The sequence below is a fragment of the Sminthopsis crassicaudata genome, chromosome 4 (genome assembly GCF_048593235.1).
Source record: "Sminthopsis crassicaudata isolate SCR6 chromosome 4, ASM4859323v1, whole genome shotgun sequence".
In the NCBI taxonomy this organism is placed as follows: Eukaryota; Metazoa; Chordata; class Mammalia; order Dasyuromorphia; family Dasyuridae; genus Sminthopsis; species Sminthopsis crassicaudata.
The window spans coordinates 5323645-5344993 of NC_133620.1; the positions used below are offsets into that span (position 1 = coordinate 5323645).

The 21349-nt window shown below is 56.1% G+C and overlaps 1 protein-coding gene across 1 annotated transcript in view; it reads left to right on the forward strand.

Annotated features, from left to right (window-relative positions):
• The window catches only part of AK5 (adenylate kinase 5), a 146032-nt gene extending 129885 nt beyond the window's left edge, over positions 1 to 16147 (forward strand). Inside the window, 4 exon segments of the mRNA XM_074265597.1 lie at positions 8274 to 8437; positions 9481 to 9600; positions 11858 to 12031; positions 15069 to 16147. Of these exon segments, the coding sequence (XP_074121698.1) occupies positions 8274 to 8437; positions 9481 to 9600; positions 11858 to 12031; positions 15069 to 15137 (527 nt within the window). The 3' untranslated portion in view covers positions 15138 to 16147.
• Positions 16148 to 21349: the final 5202 nt, after the last annotated feature.

A 21349-nucleotide genomic window follows, 5' to 3' on the forward strand; every position in this document is an offset into this window, starting at 1 on the left:
TCTGCGCTGCTCCCAGGGCACTGCCCTTCTCTGAGGAGGACGCCCCATGCTGGGCCCGGTGAACGCGGGAGGAAGGCCCGCCCTCTGTGGGTTTTCGGGAAAGCCCTCATTAGGCAGACAGCACTGGGTGTTGGGGTCTCGCAGCAGAGCCAGAACGCCCAGGGGCGGTTAGTGGGAGAAAGGGCCTCTGTCCAGCTCCTCATCCTGCCGGGATTTTCCGAATCTTCAGTCCCCAAGGACTTGCTCCCTGGCGGCGCCCAGCCGGTCCGGGGTTCCCAAGCTGCAGTCCGAGCCCGGGGCTCTAGTTCTCTCCCGCACTTTCCTCTGGAGCCTCACTGCTCCGCCGCCTCCTCCCTTTGCCGCCTGGCCGGAGACGGACGGCGGGGCGCGGGCGGGCGCCTGTTTCCGTGGCATTGAGTGCCCGGCCAAAACGCGCCCAGGCAGCGGAGAGCCTCCCCGGCCCCCGGGGCGTGGCCGCCCAGAGCTCGGCAGCCGGGGCCGCTGCGCCCCGGCAGGAGTAGCCGGGTCCCTTCTGCTCCTAGTCCCCGCAGTGTACGGCAGGGGCCCTCAGGGTCACAGCCCAAGCCGCGCTGGACCGCAGCCCGCCGGGGGAAGCTCTTGGCCCCTTCCCGGTTCCGGCCTCTGGGGCCGAGCCTCCTTCCCTTCTCCTGTGGCACTCAGTAGGCGCCTACTAAAGGTTCACTGACTGACCGACCGATGTCCTCCCCCGGCGCCTACTGCCTGTGCGTCCCTGCTTTTCTCGGGGATTCTGGGATAGGCCCTCTGCCGTGTGAGCTGGGGGAGGGGAGCACGAGGGGGGAGGACAAGGTCTTGGGGGGCGCCCGCTGGGGGGGGGGGGAATGGCTCGGACCTGGGGCCAGCGGGGACACGGCCAGGAAGGGGCTGAACTCGATCCTCCCGGCTTTCCCCGCCCGGCGCCCCTCGGTGCCTCCCAAAGGGTCCTGATCACGCGGCCCGGGCCTGCCCCACGATCTGAGCTTCCTAACCTCGCCGGCCCGAGCGAACACTGGCTTGGGGCGCCCTCTGGCGGTCAGCGCGGGTCCTGCCAGGAGCTCGGGCGTGGGGCCCGTAAAGCAAGGGCGGCCGCGGCCGCTGGGGGTGGGGGGGGGCGCCCTCTGCAGTGGGCGCGTGCCAAGGGAAGGCGGGCGGACCCCCTGCCACAGCCCCGTCCCAGGGCGCCCGGTTCCTGGCGCCCCCCGCCCCGGGTTCTCGGGGATCCCCTCCACTGTCCCTGCCCCCCCCCCCCCCCCCCGCCGTGTGCTGCCTCCCCGGGCCCCGGGGAAGGGCCCTGAACGCCAGGCGAGGGGCCGAGGACCAGCCCCCGCCAGGAAGAACTTCTGGGGGCGCAGCGGTCAGCCCACAGAAACGGCCTCCGGCTGCCCCCTGCCCCCCTCCAGCTCTCCACGCCAAAGGCCCCCGAGGAGCGAGGCAGCCTCGGGGCCCCGAGCGTCAGCGCTCCCGTGGCCGCAGACTGGCCGAGGCCCTGGGCCGCTCCGGGCCTCCGGTTCCTCATCTGTCGGGGGCTGCCCCCCAATATTCCTTCCAGCTGCCCAGGCCATGGCAGCGGAGGGTCTCCCCAAGGGGAGGCGGCCCATCAGGGCGCCCAGCTCGCTTCCTCAGCCACCGGGCAGCGGCTCCTGGGCACTGCCTCCGGCCCAGTGGTCATTCCTCTTGACACTTTTCCCGCCCTTAAAGCTCTCTCTAAAGCAAATGGAGGCTTCCTCCACTGCGCTATTTTAACGGCGAATTCCAGTCATCAGATTGCTCCCATCCCTCCTGCCGGGAGCTCCAGCCCCATGAAGTAACGCAGGCACTGTCATCCCCACCTTACAGAGGGGGAGCCTGAGGCTCTCTGACTTAGCCAGGATTTGAGTCCCAGTGGTGATCCAAGTCCCCTGACGAGCAATCCAGCGCCCTGATCATGGCGCCTGCCGGCTTCCCATCGAGGACTTTTCACCCCACCCAGACCCGTTTTGTTTCTCTCCTCGCCGAGGCTCCCTCCCGCAGGCTTACTGCCCCCGTCCAGAAATGGCTGCAGTCTTCACCTCCAGCTTTTCCCCTCCCTCGTAGCCACGTCTCTCCACCGCCAGATTCCGTTATCAGTCGCCTCCCGAGCGGTCTCAGGTGGGACCTTGGATTGGAGTAAAATCTTGTGTTCATCTTGCTCATGATCCCCCCTCCATCCATTTGCCCTGGATGCCAAAGAGCCGAGACAGGCAGGTAAAAATATGGAATGATAGATAGATAAAATGATGGAATGATAGATAGATAGATAGATAGATAGATAGATAGATAGATAGAGAGATAGAGAGATGGATAGATGTATAGATGATAGAGAGATAGATAGAATGATAGATAGATAGATAGATAGATAGATAGATAGATAGATAGATAGATAGATGGATAGATAGATAGATAGATGGATAGATAGATGGATAGATGGATAGATGATAGATAGACAGACAGATAGATGGATAGATGATAGATGTATAGATGATAGAGAGATAGAAAGAATGATAGATAGAAAGAGAAAGAATGATAGATAGATGATAGAAAACAGATAGAACGAGAGAGAGAGAGAGATATGATAGAATGATGGGTGGATAAATAGATACATAGATAGGTAGATGGATGGATGGATGGATGGCTGGATGAGAAAGACAGAGAGAAAGAAAGAGACAGATCTGATACTATGCTAAGCAGAGGACATCTTTGACCTCAAGGAGCGTACGTTCTAACAGGAAAGATAGCACATTAAGTTGGCAGTGGAAATGGGGAGGAAGGAGTGCTGTACAGGAGCAGAGCGGCATAGCATCCACAAGTGGCAAAGTCGCCCAGTTTCTGGCTCCTCTGGCAGAGGGGGAAAGCAGGGAAGGAAGTCCTGGTTTCTGCTGGGACACAGATGGTCAAAGAATGGGACCCCAATAGGGAGACTACCAGGAGTATCCATGATGGGCACGTTCCATCGTTGTTGAACTTTCTCCTCACTGAACATTCTTTCAAACGGGAAGTGTCTTCTTTCTTTCCCATCCCGCCCCACTCCCGCTGTCTGCTCCAAAGGAAAGTTTGTGGGGTGGTCCTGTTCCTGAAGTTCATAATTCCTGGCCGACTTAGGACGTCCCCTCACTGCGGATAATACAATCCATCCTCGGTGACGTTGGGGGGGGGGGGGTGTTTTGTTCTGTGTAAATAAAGGGACGCCAGAAAAGGGAGCTATCCCTGCTCTCGGTATCATTAGCAGATCAGAATAACTGAGGGAGGATATGGCGGCGCTAAGGAGCAGCATGAGAGAAAACGATTCCAGATTGGTTCATTGTTATAAACAGGCCAGCTCTTTCAGTTCAGTCACATTTCTAACTCCAGTGGTCCTCCCTCTTCCCACAGAGTTTTGCCCCTGATTCCCACCTCATCTTGGCTTGTACTCCCTCAAATATCTTGACAGCGGTCACAGCCATACACACGAGTGTAAAATTGGGGCAGCAAAATTCCTGTCATAACGATTTCTCTTTGCATTTTCCATGGGTGGAGCCATGGGGAGGAGTGAGGAGCCTCCCCTTCATTTTCTTTTTTTTTTTTTTTCCTTCTTTTTTTTAAATTAAAGCTTTTTTTTTTTTAACATATGCATGGATAATCTTCAACATTCATCCTTGCAAAACCTTGTGTTCCAATTTTTTCCCTCCTTTACCCCTCCTCTAGATGGCAAACAATCCAATATATGTTAAACATGTGCAATTCTATACATATTTCCACAATTATCATGCTGCCCAAGAAAAATCAGATAAAAAAAAAGGAAAAATGAGAAAGAAAAGCAAGCAGCAACAAAAAGAGGGAAAATATTATGTTGTGATCCCCACTCGGTCCCCACAATCCTCTCTCTAGGGGCAGATGGCTCTCTTCATCACAAGATCATTGGAACTGGCCTGAATCACCTGCTGAAAAGAGCCACGTCCATCAGAATTGATCATTGCATAATCTTGTTATTGCCATGTATGATCTCCTAGTTCTTCTCACTTCCCTCAGCTTTAGCTCCTGTCAGTCTCTCCAGGCTTCTCTGAAATCCTCCTGCTGCCGTTTCTTACAGAACAAGAATATTCCATAATAATTTATTCAGCCATTCTCCAATTGATGGGCCTCCCCTCAGAGTCCAGTTTCTGGCCACTACAAAGAGGGCCGCCACAAACATTCTTGCACATCCAGCTCCCTTTTCCTGCTTTAAAATCTCTTTGGGATAGAAGCCCAGGAGTAGCACTGCTGGGTCAAAGAGTGTGCACAGTTTGATAACCTTTTGGGCATAGTTCCAGATTGCTCTCCAGAAGGGCTGGATCCATTCACAACTCCACCAACAATGTATTAGTGTCCCAGCTTTCCCACATGCCCTCCAATATTCATCGTTATCTTTTCCTGTCATCTTAACCAATCTGAGGGGTATCTCAGAGTTGCCTTAATTGCATTTCTTTGATCAATAGTGATCTAGAGCATTTTTTCATATGACTAAAAATGGTTTTAATTTCTTCATTGGAAAATTGTTTGTGCATAACCCTTTGACCATTTATCAGTTGAAAAATGGCTTGAATTATTATAAATTTGAGTCAATTATCTCTATACTTTAGAAATGAGGCCTTTTGCTATTGGGCTTATATCCCAAAGAAATACTAAAGAGGGGAAAGGGACCTGTATGTGCCAAAATGTTTGTGGCAGCCCTTTTCATAGTAGCTAGAAGCTGGAAGATGAAGGGATGTCCATCAGTTGGAGAATGGTTGGGTAAATTATGGTATATGAAGGTTATGGAATATTATCGTTCTGTCATCCTGTCAGCAGGAGGAATACAGAAAGGTTTGGAGAGACATCAACTGATGCTGAGTGAAAGGAGCAGAACTAGGGGATCATTATACACTTCAACAACGATACTATATGAGGATGGATTCTGATGGAAGTGGAAATCCTCAACATAGAGAAGAGCTAATTCAATTCCAATTGATCAATGATGGACAGAAACAACTACACCCAGAGAAGGAACACTGGGAAGTGAATGTAAATTGTTAGCACTAATATCTGTCTGCCCAGGTTACTTATACCTTTGGAATCCAATACTTAACGTCCAACAAGAAAATGGGATTTACACACATATATTATATCTAGGTTATACTGTAACACATGTAAAATGTATGAGATTGCCTGTCATCTAGGGGAGGGAATAGAGGTAGGGAGGGGAAAATCTGGAAAAATGATTACAAGGGATAATGTTATTTTAAAAATTACTCATGCATATATACTGTCAAAATATTTTATAATATATAATTATAAAATAAAATAAAAATTTAAAAAAAGATTTTGAAAGGGAAAAAAAAGAAATGAGGCCTTTATCAGAACCCTTAAATGTAAAAAATTTTCCCTTCTAATCTTGCCTGTATTTTAATTTAATATAATCAAAATTTTCTATTTTGTGATCAATAATGATCTCAAGTTCTTCTTTGGTCAAATTCCTTCCTCTTCCACAAATCTGAGAGGTAAATTATTCTATGTTCTTCTACTTTGCTTAGAATATCACTCAATGTCTAAATCATGAATCTATTTCAACCTTATCTTGGTATATGTTAGGTGTGGGTCAATGCTTAGTTTCTGCCATACTAATTTCCAATATTCCCAGCAATTTTTGTCAAACAGTGAATCATTATCACAAAAGCTGGGGTTTGGGGATTTGTCAAACACTAGATTATTAAAGTTATCGACTATTTTGTCCTGTGGATCTAACCTATTCCACTGATCAACTGCTCTATTTCTTAGCCAGGACCAATGGTTTTGCTGACCACTGCTTTATGATATAGTTTTCCGTCTGGCAGCTAGACCATCTTCATTAGCATTTTGTTCTTTAATTCCCCATAACTTTTAAAACTTGGTTTTACTCTCTGCTGCTTGTCTCTGTTTTACGAGATGTTCCTGCTCGCAATCACCCATCATCCTTCTATTCGGATTTACAGAGTAACGCCCATTTTAATCCGGTGGTTAGACATCTCCCTCCATGTGTATCTGGTGAAGAGGAAGGACGTCAACCGTTAGCTTGTGACCCAGGGGCTAGAACTCCAGCGCCGGAGTTAGGAAGGCCCGAGTTCAAATCCATCCTCAAACCCTTACCAGCTGTGTGACCTTCCCTGCTTCCCGACCCTTTTCCTACCTTTAAAATGCAAACAAGAGCACCTCCCTCACAGAGCTGTTGTAAGAATCTGAAATAATATTTGCACGGTGCTTCAGAAACCTCCAAGAGCCATAAATCACCGTGCTTTTGGCAGTCTTACTCGTAGAACTCGGTCTCCTTGGTGGGGCGGCTCATTGCACTGGGCAGACTTCGGGATAATTATTCTTGCCCATTTCTCCAAGAAAGCCCCTCAGCAGATGCTTCCCTCCCTTTCTGCGGCACGCCCCTCTCCATGCCCAGTTGTCCCCCCTCCACCCCCCCCACTAGCCCGGGTTTCTGCAGCTCCCTCCATTGCCTCCGCAACATTTTAAAAATGAGGTGATCAGTAAGTTCTCTGGGTACCCGCAATGCTCAGCGACAACGCCAGTCTTCTCTGAGGGGGCCTTTGTGGCTAAATGGAGAAAGGACCGAGTGGGGAGATACCAGCAGACCCTGCCCACCATCCTGAGATGGTGAAGGCTGCATGAGGGTGGGGGCGGCGTCAGAGGAGGGGGGGGTGCTATACTGGGAGATGCTGCCCGGTGAAATCACCAGGCTTTGGCAACAGGTTAGACATGGGAGATTAAAGGCCCCGGGATGTCTGGGAGCCCAAGGAAGTGGGAGGAGGAGAGGGGCATTCCCATAATGGGGAAGGTTAAGGGAAAGGCGATGACTCCATTTTGGACATGCCCCACCGAACATTCAGTTTGAGGTGTCTGAAAGGCAGTTGGGGAGAGAGAAATGAAGGTCGGCTGAGAGACTGGCACCGGAAAGGCAGGTTGGAGAATTAACAGCATAGAGATGGTCATTAAATCCAGGGCAGCTGCTGAGATCACTAAGTGAAGCAGTACAAAGGGAGGAGAGAGGAGGGGACTGACCCCGAGGGACACCGAGGGTTAAAGGGCAGGATCTGGAGGAGGGCCCCTGAGGAAAGGTTAGCCAGGCAGGAAGAAAACCAGCCCCAGAGCCTGGAGAGAAGAGATCATCGAGGAGAGGGCAGAGTCAGTTTGGCGGCTCAGAGACCCTCCTCACTCGGCAGAGAGGGGTTTCAAAGGGTCAGAGGCTGGTTTGTGGGGGGTTAAAAAGAGAAGGGCAGGAGAGGGAGTGGAGGCGCTGCCCGTTGGTGAGGGTGAGTCCCCGAGCCTGGAGACCGCAAATTGGCAAATTGGCTAGAACAGTTCTGACTTGGGCAAAGTACCAGCCAGGACTTTTCATGAGGGCCCAGTAGAGGAGATGAAAGGATGGGGGAGAAGGGGAAGCCTGGGCTCCCTTCGGAACGGCAAACAAGGGTTTGGTGAGTGGGCCGGCGCCCATCATTAGGGGCAGGAGGACAGCCGGGGCCGTTTGGGAGGACTGTTTCAGCAGAGCTTCCCAGACACACAGAGCGGAGGGCAGCAGCCGGGCTCCTTTCTCCACAGCTTTGAAATGCTAAGATTTTGGAGAACCAGCAGGCTCCGTTCCTGCCAAGGCTCTCTGTATTTGTGCGGCTACACCCAGGAAGTAACATCTAGCCACAGGTAGCTCTGTAGCCACATACATGAAACTGGGTCTGAACTTACAACTTAGTGGAGGGAACTCCCAGGGGGGAAATTCCTTCTGCCAGCCCCCGCAAAGCGTCTCACCTCCCAGAGTGGCCATGGACGGCTGGGAAGGCAAGGGAGCCCCCCAGTGGCCCGGGCAAGATGGAAGTGTGGCTGCTTCTTCTGGAGACCACAAAATAAAATGGAGTAAACAAAAGCGTTCTCGGCTAGATCTCTGCCATGGCTCAAGGATGGGAGCAAGGTGCTTTTGGTGGCCGAAGCTGCCTCGCTGGCGGGGCTTTTTTAGAAAAGAAGAAAAATCCTTTCCTCTAGTTCCTTTCATTCTACTGTAAAAAACGCGTTGTCGAGTTCTTTCTAGCTTGTTTTTAAATTTGAAAAAGCCGTCCCTCGGAGAAAACTTTGCCTATGGGACAGGAAAAGGGCGGGGGAGGGAATGGTCCCTGGTCTGGGATGGGACACCTGCCCCAGTCTGGTCCAGGATGCCTCCCTCAGTCCGGACCCAGGAAGCCTGACCCGGTCTCTCCTTCTCCTTCTTCCAGGTAGTCCCGGCTCTGGCAAAGCAACCCAGTGTGAGAAGCTAGTGCAGAAATACGGCTTCACGCGCATCTCCCCCACGGAGCTGCTGCGGGACGAGCTGGCCTCGGGGTCCGAGAGAAGCCTGCTGATCGGGGAGCCCCTGGAGCGGGGGGAGCCGGTGCCTGCGGTAAGCAGCCAGCGCGGGACACCCGAGTGAGGCAGAGGGAGCCCACGCTGCATAGGCTGAGCCGGGAGCGCCCGGCGCCCACTTCGCTTTAGGGCCCCCCATGTCCTCCAACCTCCAGGGAATCAGCCCCCCATCATCTCCCAACGTGGGACCTAGCCCGGGCAAGGAGGATACCCTACCCCAAACACCCATCTCCCCCAGAGACATTGGTCCCCCAGCAGCAGCCAGTGTAGGAGCCTGTAGGGGGAAGCAGAGGGGACTTGCATGGCGTGGGCAGAAATGGAACCACCCAGAGCACACCCAGCCTCGAGGGCACCCCCATCCCTGCCCTCCTCCACCTCCAGAAGAATCAGCCCCGTTCCTGCAGCTCTTTTCAGACAATGGAAAGAGAACGGGGTTCCAGGCCGTGCTCTGGAAGATCCCCAGCAAGCCAGCGGGGGCTTCAGTAGACGCTAAGGTGTAAACTGTCGCCTTTCCTGATGACCAGCTTGGGGGGAACGGGGGTGCTCCTGGCCAGCGGATATACCCTGGGAGGAAGGGGGAGGGAGGACGGGGGCGGTCACCCCTGGGGGAGCAAAGGCACTCGTGCAATAGCACGGCCCAGATGAAAGAATTCCGACTTTCCATCTTGGGAGTGGCTTCCACAAAGCCCCCACCCCCAATTTGGACTTCCCTGCCTGCCAGGAGGGGGAGGGCAGCCTTACCAAGAAGCTCCGGCCTAAGGCGGCTCTCCAAGGGGAGCCCTGCCTTCCCTCCTGACTGGCAGGGAACCAACCCTTTCCCAGGTCTGGTCTCCTCCTTGATCTACGGGACCAATAAAACTCCCAGAAAATGCCCATTGCACACCCCCGTTCCCAATTCTGAGATGGCTCCCTACTGCCTTCAGGGAAAATAGAAGTTGTTCCACCTGCTGTTGGTTATGAAGGGTCTAGAGTCCCTTGGGACGTTCCCTGGCTCCTCCCCACACCCCAGAAGCAAGAACTTCTGGTATTGTCACCTCCTCTGCATTTTCCTGCATTTTCAAGGTCTTCTCTTTCCCACAGGACACCATCCTGGAACTCCTGAAGGAAGCCATGGCTGCCCATCTTGGAGGAGACACGAAGGGTTTCTTGATCCAAGGCTACCCCCAGGAAGTGAAGCAGGGGGAAGAGTTTAAGCGCAGGGTGAGGTCCCGTGATTCACAGTTTTCATTTTCTACTAACTCCTGAAGGATGGAGTGGCCCAGAAAGAATCCGGGAAGGGGACTTCTGCCCGGTTCTCCTCCTTCTGGAGGCCGAGGTCCCGAGACCCTTCCTGGGGGCTGAGTCTGGTCTGCCCCTGCCCCAAGTTCTAGGAAAGCTGTGGCCTTGAATGTATGACTAGGCCGTGTAGGTCAGAGGACTCAGCTCCCACCGCAGAGCAGATTGGAGCCCCAGGGCCCCCACTGTGCTCTGGGCCCAGGATTCAGGAGCTGCGGTGCGGGCCATGACGCTTCACGTGAACTCCAAAAGCAAGGGTATCGTCATGATTTCAGACAAGGTTGCAATATCCGTTCTTACTTATTTGCGGGTGAACCAGGAAATAATGTTATGCTTGAAGGATTCATTAATGATGAGCCAGTATCAGTGAATGATTATAAATATATTCTAAATCCTTAGAGGTAGAGTCCATCAAACTGCAGGGAGAAATAGTGAAATGATCAAGTGGAGGCCTCTGTGTAGACCTGTCCGATCTAGACAAACCCAAGAAAAAACAAGCAAACAAGCCAAAAAGGCCCTGAACAGAATTCCAGAAAGAGTAGAGATAACAGATATCTGGTAAATACTGAATGGGAATAGAGCGGAGTGCACGTATTCTCAAGTGTGCATGGCACCGGTCTAAAAACTTGCTTACGGATTGGGGCACAAAACTTTCTAAGTCAATGCAGAAAAGTAGAATACTAACCACATCCTTTGTTGATCACAGTGTGACAAAAATCATTTTCTTTAAAGGCGCTCTGAAAAAATAATGTAATCGGAGATCCTGAAGAATCAAAGAGCAAATCATAGACACAATAGAAAATTTCATAAAAGAAAATTACACTGAAACATACTCAAACTTAGAGTATTCAGCTAACATGCTCTATCCAAGTGCTTCATGCCCGGTGGAAGACAGCATTTATTTCATACCCTCAAAAGATGCAAAAGTTTTGCTGGCTCTTGTGGTCAGACTAAGTCCCCTTAGGAAGGAACTGAGTTTGGGATTTCCAGATGATTGGACGGTACAGCCTGGTGAAGGTCCCGCCTTCTGCAGGACTCCTCCCACTTTCACAGCCGGCTGTAGAGACCAGTACGTTTTGTAGCCCTGCCCCTTAGCTCCTTCTCTCCAGTGGTCTCTCTTCTCCACAGTATCTAACACAGCCCTTCCTAAGGACTAGCAAGACTAACAAGGCTCGGGGCTGATGGGCTTTGGACGCTCCTCAGGGTCAGAGTCTGCTCTAATCCGGGCTCAGCCTCCCCCGAAATCCTAACGTGTTTCCCCTCCTGGCTGCCCCCTCTGGACACTTTCCATCAGAGAAACGATCTTTCTAACTGCCGGCCAGCCCTGGAGAGGGGAGGCAGGAGAGGGACTCGCTTTTGTCTTCCCGTCACCCAGCTGCATAATACAGGGCCTGGAACACAGCAGGTGCTTAATAGATGCTTCCTGGGTGAGGGACTGAACACAGACCGTTCTCACCAGGCTGGAATACAATGGAGCCCTCACTCTAGCTCTAAATCGCAGACTACCAGGAAAACAAAAAACCGCAAGGCCCGGAGGGAGCTCTTCCTGGCCCCCCAGAGAGCTCTGGGACCCCCGCTTGGAGCACCAGCGGTCTTGGGGGCTATCTGGTGCAGGTGCCTCCCCTACCTCAGCTGCCAGTGGTCTGAAGCGGGGAAACACTCTCTCCTCCCCAGAAGGTGGTTCCGTTGACCCGGTGGGCCCGATAGGGGCCGAGGGGGAGGCACCTTCTCGGTATTTTCCACCCCTAGCTGTCCCTGGACAAGGTCTCCCCAGGCTAAGCCCAAGACCAAGCTCCGACCCTGCGGCCAGTGTGACCCGAAGGCCTATTTCCCAGAATCCTCCCAGTCCACACGTGGCGGCCAATTACAAGAAACAGGCCGAGGACTGCTCAGAGGCAGTGGGGAGGAGGGGGCCTGGGGAGGAGGGGGCGGATGGAAGGAGGTATCTGCCCCACGCTCACCAGGAGCTCCCTCACCGTGCCTCCTTTCTGTCCTTGGACTTGGACCTGGGTTCAAAGGCCAAGTCCAATCTGCCCCCCTAAATTCTGAGGTCCTTCTTCACCCTGGGGGCCCGGGCTCTTGCAGAGGCCTGGGAGCTCCCCCCAGAGGCTGTAGAATATTCTCCCAGGCCAAGGCGCCGGGGCTCCCCAGCGGGAAGCTGAGAGCCCCCCTGTGTCCCCAGATTGGAGAGCCCCACCTGGTGATCTGCCTGGAGTGCTCGGCGGACACGATGACCCGGCGCCTGCTGCAGCGGAGCCCCGAGGCCGGCCCCGAGGCCGTCGCCCTCCGCATCCGGACCTACTACCAGGCCTCCGCCGCCCTGATGGCCCTCTACGAAAAGGCGCAATTACACAAGGTGAGTTCCTGGGCCGCGCCGCCACGCAGGAGCGTGTCGCAGTCCGGGGCCAGACGGGGCGGGAGGGACTCGGGGTCTGGGTTCCCATCTTACCTTGGCCGCTTCCTAGCAGGACACGGCATCCAGCCTCAGTTTCCTCATCAGTAAATCCCAAAGTCCAGGCTTAACGGATTGTTTCGTGGCTCGTTTGGACTCTAAGTGACGGACTGCGGTAATGCAGAGAGCTGGCGCTCCCCCAGAACCGCCAGCTGAGACCCTCACTGGGGACCTCAGGAAGTGCTGGGTTGCAGGACTCAAACACGAGTCCAGTGTTCTTCCTCCCCCTCCCCCCCATGGCTCAGCCCCTCTGGAAGGCATCTAGTCTCACCCTAGGCTTGGCCTTTGGCCCTGAGCGGCCCGAAAGCGGAATCAGTCCAGAGAAGCTTCCCAGATTTGCACGGGAATAGCAGGATGGGGAGAAGCCCTCGGAACTCTGGACCCATGGGCTCGATGGCTCGGCATTTAAGTGACCCAGCACTTTACCCTTGACAAAGGACCTCGGAAACATTAACTCATCCTCCCAATATCCTCCCCGGTACACGCTGCTACGATACCCATTTGACAGATGAGGAAACGGAGGCAGAGGTTAAGTGATCTGGCCAGGATCGGCCCCAGTACGTGGGGCTGAATTTGAACAAGTCTGCTGGAGACGGTCTATCTGGGACCTAAGTGAGGGCCCTTGAAGGACTCCCCTTTGGGGCGCCAGGTCCAGCACTCACGCACTTTGCCATGCGATTGTCTTATACCCGGATCCCAAAACCTGGCCCCGCAAGAGAGAACAAAAATATGGCCGCCAACACACCTGAGAGGGGGAGGGAAGGCAGCCGCCCTGTGTTCCGCCCGGAGGGCTCCATTTAAAGTGCCGGCTCGGCCCGGGAGCGGAAGCAAGGGACAAGCAAGGTGGAGAAGGCTGAGGGCCTGAGGAGGCTGGTCTACAAAAGAAGACTCAAATGGCAGGCTTTGCCCCAGTAAAAAGGAGGGGGGAAATAACTAGTTAATGATTTTTAGAGTAACTTACTTTTAAAATTTAGTTTTAATTATCTAAGATTTATTTACTAATTTAACAAAATTATTACAAGTCTTGGGAGATAGTATGTCTAAATAGAGGCGATGGGGGAAATCTGTTTTCAGGGTGGGTTAGACACTGGGATTGCTTTCCAGACCAAAATGCGCTGGTTCTCCGTATAACCATTATTCAGAAAATCTATCTTGTCTACCCAGGACGAAAAAGTACTAGGATATGTAGTGCAGGAAACCCGGCAGGTGGGAGCCCGGGAGAGCCCTCCGAGGCTCGGAGCCCAGCGACCCTCGCCTCCTAAAATGAGAAAACGTCGGGGACGGAGGAGCTGCTCCCACTGCCCCACTCTGTAGACAAGGAAGCTGACCCACAGAGGGGAAGCCAAAAGTAGCAGAGTCGGGATCCAAACCCAGGCTCCTTACTCCAGTCCAAAGATCAATCTTAATATATTTTTTACCCATACTTTTTGTATTGACCTGAGACATCCCAAACACAATGCCCCAAGAGATAATTCTCCAAAGGGCTTTCAGTTAGACCTTGGACATTCCGTTTCCAAAAATCAGACAAATAAGCAACCCCTGCTTGTAGAAAAATAACTCGGAGGTCCCAGTATCAGCGGGGTACCAGATGAGACAGAAAGCAGTGAATGCGAGGGGAGGGGCCACCCTTACTTTGGGTGCTTTCTAAATGTTAATTAATTGGTGATAATCAAGGGGCGCACCAATGGGGGGGCTCAGGAGCTACACGAGGAATCTCCTTCTAGTTACTTCTAGAACACTGAAATATGCTCTAGGAATCCAGCCTATCGATCCAAGTGGAAGATGAAGGACTTGTTCAGGAACCGACCCAAAGTCCTATCTGGCCAACAGGAACTCGGGCCAGGTTCTGCAGAGCCTCTGAGGGGAGCGATCCCCGCTCCTTCCCGGCCCGGCGGGGCCAATCGGATCGGTGTCCAAGTGCTCCTTTACAGGGGCAGATATTTTCTTTGGGCATCGGACTCACAGGAGACTGGGGAGAACTTCTAATCCAAAAGAACAGGGGAAATAGCCAGGAAGGGGTGATAAAAAGGGGCGCTTCGGCTCGGACATCCGAGGGGGCGTGGTGATGGTCCCACTGTTAGAAACACAGAATTCTAGGCAGACAACGGCTTTCTGCGCCAGGGCCTCTGGGTAAGCCCCAACGTGTCAGCGCTCTGCTCCAGGCTCCGGCAGAGCCTTGGGGTTCTCTGACCGTCTGGAAGTTCGAGGAGAGGCGGCTGGAATGAGTCGGTGGGACTCACTCCCGGTGTTTTCCCCTAAACCCCTATCATGGGGCCACAGCATCAGAGAGCTGATGTAGCCCTTGATGAGCTTTATGAGGTGCTTCACAAAGATTTCACCCGATCCCCACAACAAGCATGGGAGGGCTCCCCACTTTACAGGCGAGCAGGGGAGGGATTTCTCCCCACCCCCCTCACACCCCGTGGGACAGGTCACTTCTGCCACCAAATTTTGGAACAAGGCAATGATCCTCCGGGTGAACCCGCTAGCTAGTGGCGGGCGTTTCCCTCGCACGGTAAGGTTCAACCAGGACTTCACACCGTGGTTTGAGCCTCAGAAACGAGAGGGGGACGAGATTCTCATCCCCATTTGTCAGACGGGAAAAACAAACCCGGCTCCGTGCACTGGGCCACCGAGCAGCCTGGACATGGCCCCTTCCTCCATTCCAAGAGTCCAAGTCAGACCCAGGATGTTGTCACTGTAAGGGAATTCAGGCCCAAGGTCAGATGGGGGGCATGTGGGGTACCGGGCGTTTCTGAGGGGTCTCCTGGCCAGGGACCCTCCCATCGACCCCCTTTCTCCCAGCCCACTGTCGGCAAGGTTTCATGTCCTCGAGTTCCCAGGTTTGTCTGGGGCAGGGTAGGAGCTGCCATGGTCCTTTAGAAGCGGGAAATCACTGGCTTTAACAACCCGACCTGGTCTGTTTTTCCCCACATGGCAGATCAATGCGGAGGGGAGTCCCGAGGAAGTGTTTCTGCACATCTGTTCGGCCGTCGACTCCGTCTTCTGAAGGCCGCGAGGGATGGACGCGCAAGCGCAGCTCCAGGCTCCGGGTCCGGCCCAGAGCCCGGCCCGTGTACAAAGCTCAGCCTCTCACGTCCCACAAGCCGAGGGGAGCCGGGTCGGCGTCGGCCGTACCGGCCCTGGCCAGTCTCCTCTCTCGTCCCCCCACTGACCACCCCTCTCTCCTTTCTCCGCGAGTTTCCAGGGCCCAGGCGGGCAGAGGGGTTCGCCCGGCGCGTGGGGCCGTGCTCCAAGAGGCTCCCCCCTTCGTCGTGATCCCGAGTGTCACTGCAGGCTGTGGAGGACCCCACTCAGTAATCTTTCCTGTCATTCAGTGCCTTCACGTTCCCCTCCCCTCTCCCTCTTCTCCCAAACGCGGAGCCGTCCAGCAGACGGACGAGACCCAGACGCCGCGTCACCAGGAGAACGGGAAAAGCTGCTGGCGGCCAGAGGCAGCTGCGGGCCGGGAGACGGTCCGAGAAGGTGCCGGCCCTCACCGAGGAGGAGTTGATGAGGTCACGGCCCGGCGTCTCGCTGGAAATACATCCGCCCCAGACTCGGGAACACGAGGATTTCCTTCCTCCCCAACGGCACCAAGTCAGGCACTCAGTGCCTGCCTTGGAAAGCCCGGCCCACAGAGCTTCGGAAGGCCCGAGTCTGTGGCCCTCGAGGGCACGGCCCCACGGAGGCGCCAAGTGGCCGGCCTTCCATCACTCCTCCCGCCTGTGCCCGCTCAGCCTCTCCCGTGCCCCCTAGGAGAAAGGAGCCTCCCCACAGGAGGTGCTGGGGTGGGTGTGGCTCTTGGGGCCCCCCTGCACGCCCCCCAGGAAGACCCCGCCTCTGTCCTCTGTCCAGTGTCCGTGGCCGCCACTTCTCCCGTCGGTCCCTGCGGGCCGGAGCCCCCATTGCATGCGCTCTCTCTGCTCGCTTCCTCCATTTCTGGGGCAGATCTGCATTTCTAAAGTCGCTTTTCTTGTAATGACACATGACTGCCCAATAAAGTTAAATGGCACACGGCCTGAGAGTTGGCACTTCTTGGACATCACCGCGGGCCCAGGCGGGAACTCTGAGGGAGGGTGGGAGGAGGGAGAAGCCTCCAAGAGAGGCCCGGACAGCCCCGGGCTACCTGGGAGAGGTTGAGCAAGGCCCAGGGCTCCAAACTTCCCTCCAACTCGGTTCCCTGCCCTGGGGGCTTCAGCCCAGGCCCCTGGGGTGCCTTCAGCCCTGGAGAATGGTGTTGGCAGGGGGAGGGGCTGAACCATAACCTATGACCTGAGGCAGCTGTGGCCCGGGGCCCAGAGTCTCACGAAGACCCCGGAGAGGACCCCACTGCCCGCTCGGCTCTGATGACGGCCTTCCCGTCCCAAGCTATCCCTGGCCTGCTCCCTGCCTCAGTCAGCACCGCTCTTCCCAGATTTTATTTCCCTCAGGGCCGAGCCGGAACATTCCACGACCATGCTCACGCCACAGTAAGCTGGGCTCATTGGGGAGAGACCCCACCCCGGAGGGGACCCACGTTTGACTCCCCAAACACTCAAGCAGCTGCAGCCCATCCTCCCACAGAAGTCTCCCATGGAGCTTTGTTCCCACAGCAGTTTAGTACGAAAAAGCCCTGGACTGATGACTATGGTTCACTGGGAAAGTCCCAGGCTCTGAATTCGAATCCCAGCTCCACCAAGCACAGGGTCCGGAGCTGAGGACAGCGAAGTTTGGTCTGTTCAGCCCGTGGCCGAGCGCGTTGTCCAGCAGGTCCTTGTCTCAAAGGACTCGGAAAGGTGGCTGACCGACCCGTGTGCAGCTTTAGGCTCCCCTGGGCGGGCTAGCAGCTAAAACCTCTCTGGAAGCATGAGCGCCACCAAGGCCGGGGCCAAAGATCGGGCCAATTTCTAGTCCCATGAAAAGGTGCTCCAAGTCACTATGACCAGAGACAGCCGAGACACGCTACACACCTGGCAGCCCGGCTAAGATGCCAGGAAATGACCCACACTGGAGGGGACTGGGCAAACTGGGACACTGACGCCTGCCGGGGGAGTCGTGACTGGATCCGGCCACTCTGGAGAGCAGCTCGGCTCCCCTGGGCACGCCCTCTGATCCAGCTTGTGCCCCAAAGAGAGCCTCGAGGAGGGAAAGGGAAGCACGTGTGCACAAACGTTCGTGGCAGCCCTTTCGTAGTGGAAACTGCCTTCACGCGGAGAACGGCCGAACAAATTGTGGAATATGCACGTTACGGAATATTAGCGTTCTGTGAGAAACGACCAGCAGGATAACGTCAGGCCCGGAGACTCACCGGAGCTGGTGCCGAGCGAAAAGAGCAGGACGGGAGATCATCGTACGGCAACAGCAACTGCAAGAGGTGCCTTCTGACGGCCGGGCTCTTTTCAGCAAGGAGGCGATTCAGGCCAGTTCCAATGATCTTGTGACGGAGAGCCGTCTGCCCCCAGAGAGGACTGTGGGAGCCGAGTGGGGCCCCCAACACGGCACTTTTCCCTTTCTGACCCGATTTCCCGTGTGCAGCTCACTAAGTGTAGAAATACGTTTAGAGGAATTGCCCATGTTTAACCTACACTAGATTCCTTGCTGACCAGGGGGGAAGGGAAGGAGAAAACTGGAGCAAGGGTGAGTGCAGGTATTTTGAAAAATAAAAAAGCTATTCTTAAAAAACAACAACACAGGGCAGGCAAGGACGGCCCAAGTGAGGGGCGGCCGACAGGCGCGGAAGGGCTCGGACGCCCTCGAGAGAGAGGGATAGGCTGAGGAGGGGGGTGCTAGCCAGCATTGGAGTTACCTTCTCTATGCAAGGAACGGGACGGACAGAGAATCGCTTCATTCCTCACCCGAGGGGTCGCGACGAGCTCAAGAAGAAGCCGAGTCACCGGAGCGTTCCCGATCGTCCACCCACCGGGGGCCATCCACTCTCCCCATGTCCACTCACTCGTAGGCCTGTGGCCGAGCCCCGCCTTCTCCTGTAACCATACAAGCCCTTCCCTCCACGGGGGAGCAGCAAGCCTGGAGAAGAGCCTGGGTTCCACTAACTACCAGTCCAAGGAAGGGAAACGTCCTTGCCAAGCGCGGGGCTTTTAGCACAGAGGAATTGTTCCCAAGAAGGCGGCCAGACGCGGAAAAACGATTCTTGCCCGACTCCCACGTCAGCAGAGAGGCTCCTTTACAATCGTGCTCATGGGCCTTCTTTTCACATTCAGGACCAAGTTCTGGTCCCCCCTCCCCCTCCATCTCTCCGTGTCCCTCCCTCCATCTCTCCGTGTCCCTCCCTCGATCTCTCGTGTCCCTCCCTCCATCTCTCCGTGTCCCTCCCTCCATCTCTCCGTGTCCCTCCCTCCATCTCTCCGTGTCCCTCCCTCGATCTCTCGTGTCCCTCCCTCCATCTCTCCGTGTCCCTCCCTCCATCTCTCCGTGTCCCTCCCTCGATCTCTCCGTGTCCCTCCCTCGATCTCTCCGTGTCCCTCCCTCGATCTCTCCGTGTCCCTCCCTCGATCTCTCCGTGTCCCTCCCTCCATCTCTCCGTCTCCCTCCCTCGATCTCTCCGTCTCCCTCCCTCCATCTCTCCGTGTCCCTCCCTCGATCTCTCCGTCTCCCTCCCTCGATCTCTCCGTCTCCCTCCCTCGATCTCTCCGTCTCCCTCCCTCGATCTCTCCGTGTCCCTCCCTCCATCTCTCCGTGTCCCCCCCTCCATCTCTCCGTGTCCCCCCCTCGATCTCTCCGTGTCCCTCCCTCCATCTCTCCGTGTCCCTCCCTCCATCTCTCCGTCTCCCTCCCTCGATCTCTCCGTCTCCCTCCCTCGATCTCTCCTTGTCCCCCCCTCCATCTCTCCGTGTCCCCCCCTCGATCTCTCCGTGTCCCTCCCTCGATCTCTCCGTCTCCCTCCCTCGATCTCTCCGTGTCCCTCCCTCGATCTCTCCTTGTCCCCCCCTCCATCTCTCCGTGTCCCCCCCTCGATCTCTCCTTGTCCCCCCCTCCATCTCTCCGTCTCCCTCCCTCGATCTCTCCGTGTCCCTCCCTCGATCTCTCCGTGTCCCTCCCTCGATCTCTCCGTGTCCCTCCCTCGATCTCTCCTTGTCCCCCCCTCCATCTCTCCGTGTCCCTCCCTCGATCTCTCCGTGTCCCTCCCTCGATCTCTCCGTCTCCCTCCCTCGATCTCTCCGTGTCCCTCCCTCGATCTCTCCTTGTCCCCCCCTCCATCTCTCCGTGTCCCCCCCTCGATCTCTCCGTGTCCCTCCCTCGATCTCTCCGTGTCCCCCCCTCGATCTCTCCGTGTCCCCCCCTCCATCTCTCCGTGTCCCCCCCTCCATCTCTCGTGTCCCTCCCTCCATCTCTCGTGTCCCTCCCTCCATCTCTCGTGTCCCTCCCTCCATCTCTCCGTGTCCCTCCCTCCATCTCTCGTGTCCCCCCCTCCATCTCTCGTGTCCCTCCCTCCATCTCTCGTGTCCCTCCCTCCATCTCTCGTGTCCCTCCCTCCATCTCTCGTGTCCCTCCCTCCATCTCTCCGTGTCTCCCTCCCTCGATCTCTCCACCTCCCTCCCTCCATCTCTCGTGTCCCTCCCTCGATCTCTCCGTGTCCCTCCCTCGATCTCTCCGTGTCCCTCCCTCGATCTCTCGTGTCCCTCCCTCGATCTCTCCGTGTCCCTCCCTCGATCTCTCCGTGTCCCTCCCTCGATCTCTCCGTGTCCCTCCCTCGATCTCTCCGTGTCCCTCCCTCGATCTCTCCGTGTCCCTCCCTCGATCTCTCCGTGTCCCCCCCTCCATCTCTCCGTGTCCCCCCCTCGATCTCTCCGTGTCCCCCCCTCGATCTCTCCGTGTCCCCCCCTCGATCTCTCCGTGTCCCTCCCTCGATCTCTCCCTGTCCCCCCCTCGATCTCTCCGTGTCCCCCCCTCGATCTCTCGTGTCCCTCCCTCGATCTCTCCGTGTCCCTCCCTCGATCTCTCCGTGTCCCTCCCTCGATCTCTCCGTGTCCCTCCCTCGATCTCTCCGTCTCCCTCCCTCGATCTCTCCGTCTCCCTCCCTCGATCTCTCCGTCTCCCTCCCTCGATCTCTCCGTCTCCCTCCCTCGATCTCTCCGTCTCCCTCCCTCGATCTCTCCGTGTCTCCCTCCCTCGATCTCTCCGTCTCCCTCCCTCGATCTCTCCGTGTCCCTCCCTCGATCTCTCCGTGTCTCCCTCCCTCGATCTCTCCGTCTCCCTCCCTCGATCTCTCCGTGTCCCCCCCTCGATCTCTCGTGTCCCTCCCTCGATCTCTCCGTGTCCCCCCCTCGATCTCTCCGTGTCCCTCCCTCGATCTCTCCGTGTCCCTCCCTCGATCTCTCCGTCTCCCTCCCTCGATCTCTCCGTCTCCCTCCCTCGATCTCTCCGTCTCCCTCCCTCGATCTCTCCGTCTCCCTCCCTCGATCTCTCCGTCTCCCTCCCTCGATCTCTCCGTGTCTCCCTCCCTCGATCTCTCCGTCTCCCTCCCTCGATCTCTCCGTGTCCCTCCCTCGATCTCTCCGTGTCCCTCCCTCGATCTCTCCGTGTCCCTCCCTCGATCTCTCCGTGTCCCTCCCTCGATCTCTCGTGTCCCTCCCTCGATCTCTCCGTCTCCCTCCCTCGATCTCTCCGTCTCCCTCCCTCGATCTCTCCGTGTCCCTCCCTCGATCTCTCCCTGTCCCTCCCTCGATCTCTCCGTGTCTCCCTCCCTCGATCTCTCCGTCTCCCTCCCTCGATCTCTCCGTGTCCCTCCCTCGATCTCTCCGTGTCCCTCCCTCGATCTCTCCGTGTCCCTCCCTCGATCTCTCCTTGTCCCCCCCTCGATCTCTCCGTCTCCCCCCCTCGATCTCTCCGTGTCTCCCCCTCGATCTCTCCGTCTCCCTCCCTCGATCTCTCCGTCTCCCTCCCTCGATCTCTCCGTGTCCCTCCCTCGATCTCTCCGTGTCCCTCCCTCGATCTCTCCGTGTCCCTCCCTCGATCTCTCCGTGTCCCTCCCTCGATCTCTCCGTGTCCCCCCCTCGATCTCTCCGTGTCCCTCCCTCGATCTCTCCGTGTCCGCCCCTCGATCTCTCCGTCTCCCTCCCTCGATCTCTCCGTCTCCCTCCCTCGATCTCTCCGTGTCCCTCCCTCGATCTCTCCGTGTCTCCCCCTCAATCTCTCCGTGTCCCTCCCTCGATCTCTCCGTGTCCCCCCCTCGATCTCTCCGTGTCCCCCCCTCGATCTCTCCGTGTCCCCCCCTCGATC